The sequence below is a fragment of the Penaeus monodon genome, chromosome 21 (assembly GCF_015228065.2).
Source record: "Penaeus monodon isolate SGIC_2016 chromosome 21, NSTDA_Pmon_1, whole genome shotgun sequence".
Lineage (NCBI taxonomy): Eukaryota > Metazoa > Arthropoda > Malacostraca > Decapoda > Penaeidae > Penaeus > Penaeus monodon.
This window is the reverse complement of record NC_051406.1, coordinates 31,096,253-31,098,624: the sequence shown is the minus strand read 5'-3', so window position 1 is coordinate 31,098,624 and position 2,372 is coordinate 31,096,253. Positions and strand designations below refer to the sequence as shown.

The 2,372-nt window shown below is 52.1% G+C and overlaps 1 protein-coding gene across 1 annotated transcript in view; it reads left to right on the top strand.

The window, feature by feature from the left end:
* The window catches only part of LOC119586649, a 34,958-nt gene extending 33,953 nt beyond the window's left edge, over window positions 1-1,005 (top strand). Inside the window, 2 exon segments of the mRNA XM_037935389.1 lie at window positions 4-171; window positions 216-1,005. Coding sequence (XP_037791317.1) covers window positions 4-171; window positions 216-881 — 834 coding nt within the window. The 3' untranslated portion in view covers window positions 882-1,005.
* The last annotated feature ends 1,367 nt before the right edge of the window (window positions 1,006-2,372 follow it).

The following is a 2,372-nucleotide window of genomic DNA, read 5'->3' as shown; positions in this document are numbered from 1 at the left end:
CAGGTCAACGAAAGCACGCAGACTAGCATCGATGCGTCCCAGCCTTCTCTCGACAATCTCGATCAAGCCTCGCCCTCCGAAAGACTCATGGCCGTGCGACAGATGTTCAGAATAATCTCCGACTCAGAGAGGTCTGACGCCGAGACGGCGAAGGAACCCGCGCACCAAGCGGCTCGACGCCCTGCGGTGCCTGCGACCAGGGTCAAAGGCAGTAGAGTTCGCGGCAGCGCGGCACCATTAGCCGAGGCACCGTCAAGGCCCGGAAGGCGATGCTGCTGAACAAGGCTCAGAAGCCTCAGCAGGAATGCAGTTGCAACGGCGCTTGCTCCTGTGCACACTTCAAGCCCGAGGCGACGCGTAACAAAGACCTCCAAGCAGGTACTGTGAAATCTAAAATCAACTACTACTTGTCGATCGAAGAGAGCGCGAAGAAGAGGGAGAGGGATTCGTCTGCTGAGAGGTCGGACGTCCAACTCAAGTCGCGAGATCCGCAGAGCCCACAGAGCGACGGTTCCAGCAGTAGTTTGAACCAAAAGAAGAGGAAGCTGGTGAGGAACCAGTCTGCTCCCACGCTGAGCCACCTCCGACAGTGCAACTTGGATCTTTACTTCTCAAATAATGAAGTTCAAGAAGAGGAAATAATATCGCCCACAGAAGAGGACATGGAGCGCCCCTTGCTTACCCCGGTATCGGGCTCTCCCAAACCAGTCTTGCTTCCAGCGCAAGATTCCAAAGTGGCGACTGACTCGGCTGAGGAAGCAGCCACGCCAAGCATCAAGACGCGAGTTCGGCTGTACAATGAAATGTGCGACACTCCGACTGGCATATCTCCGAGTCATCGACGCAGCACCCCCTTCGCCCCTACACTCACCCATTGCTAGTCCTAAAGAAAATTTAATGTACAGGGCAGATTCTATTGAATCTTTGGGAGAAACCAAAGACAGCCTAATCTGCATGAGAACCATGAAGATCCCTGTGTGTGACACGCCTATCAAGCCTGGACTTGTGAAGGAAGCGAAGGCAAAGTTCATTACAGCTCTGTCTCACGATATACGTCCCAAATTGTGCTTCCAGGATTCTGATGACTGGAATGCTGGGAATGAATCTCCCGTTCCCATTCAGATTCCGTACCTGAATCTGCAAAACGAGGAAGTCAATTCTCCTGATTTGTCTGACGGAGAGAAGATGATGATGCCTCCTCTGAAGCAGGAAGAGGCAGAGAGCATTGAGTTGTGGGATGCTTCCTCACAAGGAAAATCGGAATTAGTCAGAGACCTGGACGACGACAGAGAGGACCTCCCTCTGGAGAACCTTCCATCTCCAGAGTCTGGAGCTGTTCCGAAGAGACCTGCCGTAATTGGTAAAGCCAACGCAAAACCGGTAAAACAAGAAGCTATAACTTCACCAGAATTAAAAAGTACAGATAGTAGCCAACGGAGCAAAATAAACATCATGGATGTAAGAGCAAAGAGCAAACTAAAATTAAATCTAAAAGACAAGTTTTCACCTGCTTCTGACACCGAAAAGGAAGGCACGGCGAGCGACGCTGAAAGGAACCTGTCAAGAGGCTCCACGCCAACGCAGCCTCAAGAGTACGACTTGGTGGTGATGCATCTTGGTGGACCGACGTCAGCCTCATCTGTGGCCTCCGAGGACGAGTCTCCTCCTCCGTCACCGCGTCGCAGAACGAAGGTCCCCGTCCCGAGCACACGACACAATCTGCAGCCAGACCTTGACGAGACCATCGACTCTGAGATCGATCTCGAAGAGCCCTTGAGCGACTGCGGAAGCTCGTCCTCCACAAAAGGTAAACCTCAGGAAGCGAACCCAAAATCCAAAATTCCAATTCCCTCACCTCGGGGCTCCAAGCTCACGTCTACCAACGCCGCCAAATCGGAGCAAGGTTCGAACTCCCACCCTGCGAGTCGGAAAGAGATGACGACCTCTGACAATGAGCAATCAGTTGCAGGGCCTTCTGGAGTCCAGGCAATGTCCTCGCCCCCATCACCTGTCCCAGACTCGAGAGCTTTGACTCCTTCCCCTACTCCCAGGTCGCCTCAGCGCCCCACACTCAGTCCTCAGATGGAGAGAAGTGGTATCATCACTATTGACACGAGTAACCACACAAGTTGGGACTACATCTAAATGTCCGAGACACTTGGTATTCGAAGCTCCTAGTAAGGAGGTCCGGGTCTTGTGTCGTCTAGAATCCATTCGGTGCTCTGGTTAAGATTGGGAAATCAGCATCTTCTGTGCTCAGTCTCTCGGATCTTGTTTTTACATCTTGAAGGAATAAGACGCGTGTATCGGGGGTGAGGGGGATCCTCCTTAAATGATGATAATTCTGTTTTCACCTATTGTAGAAAGTAGAT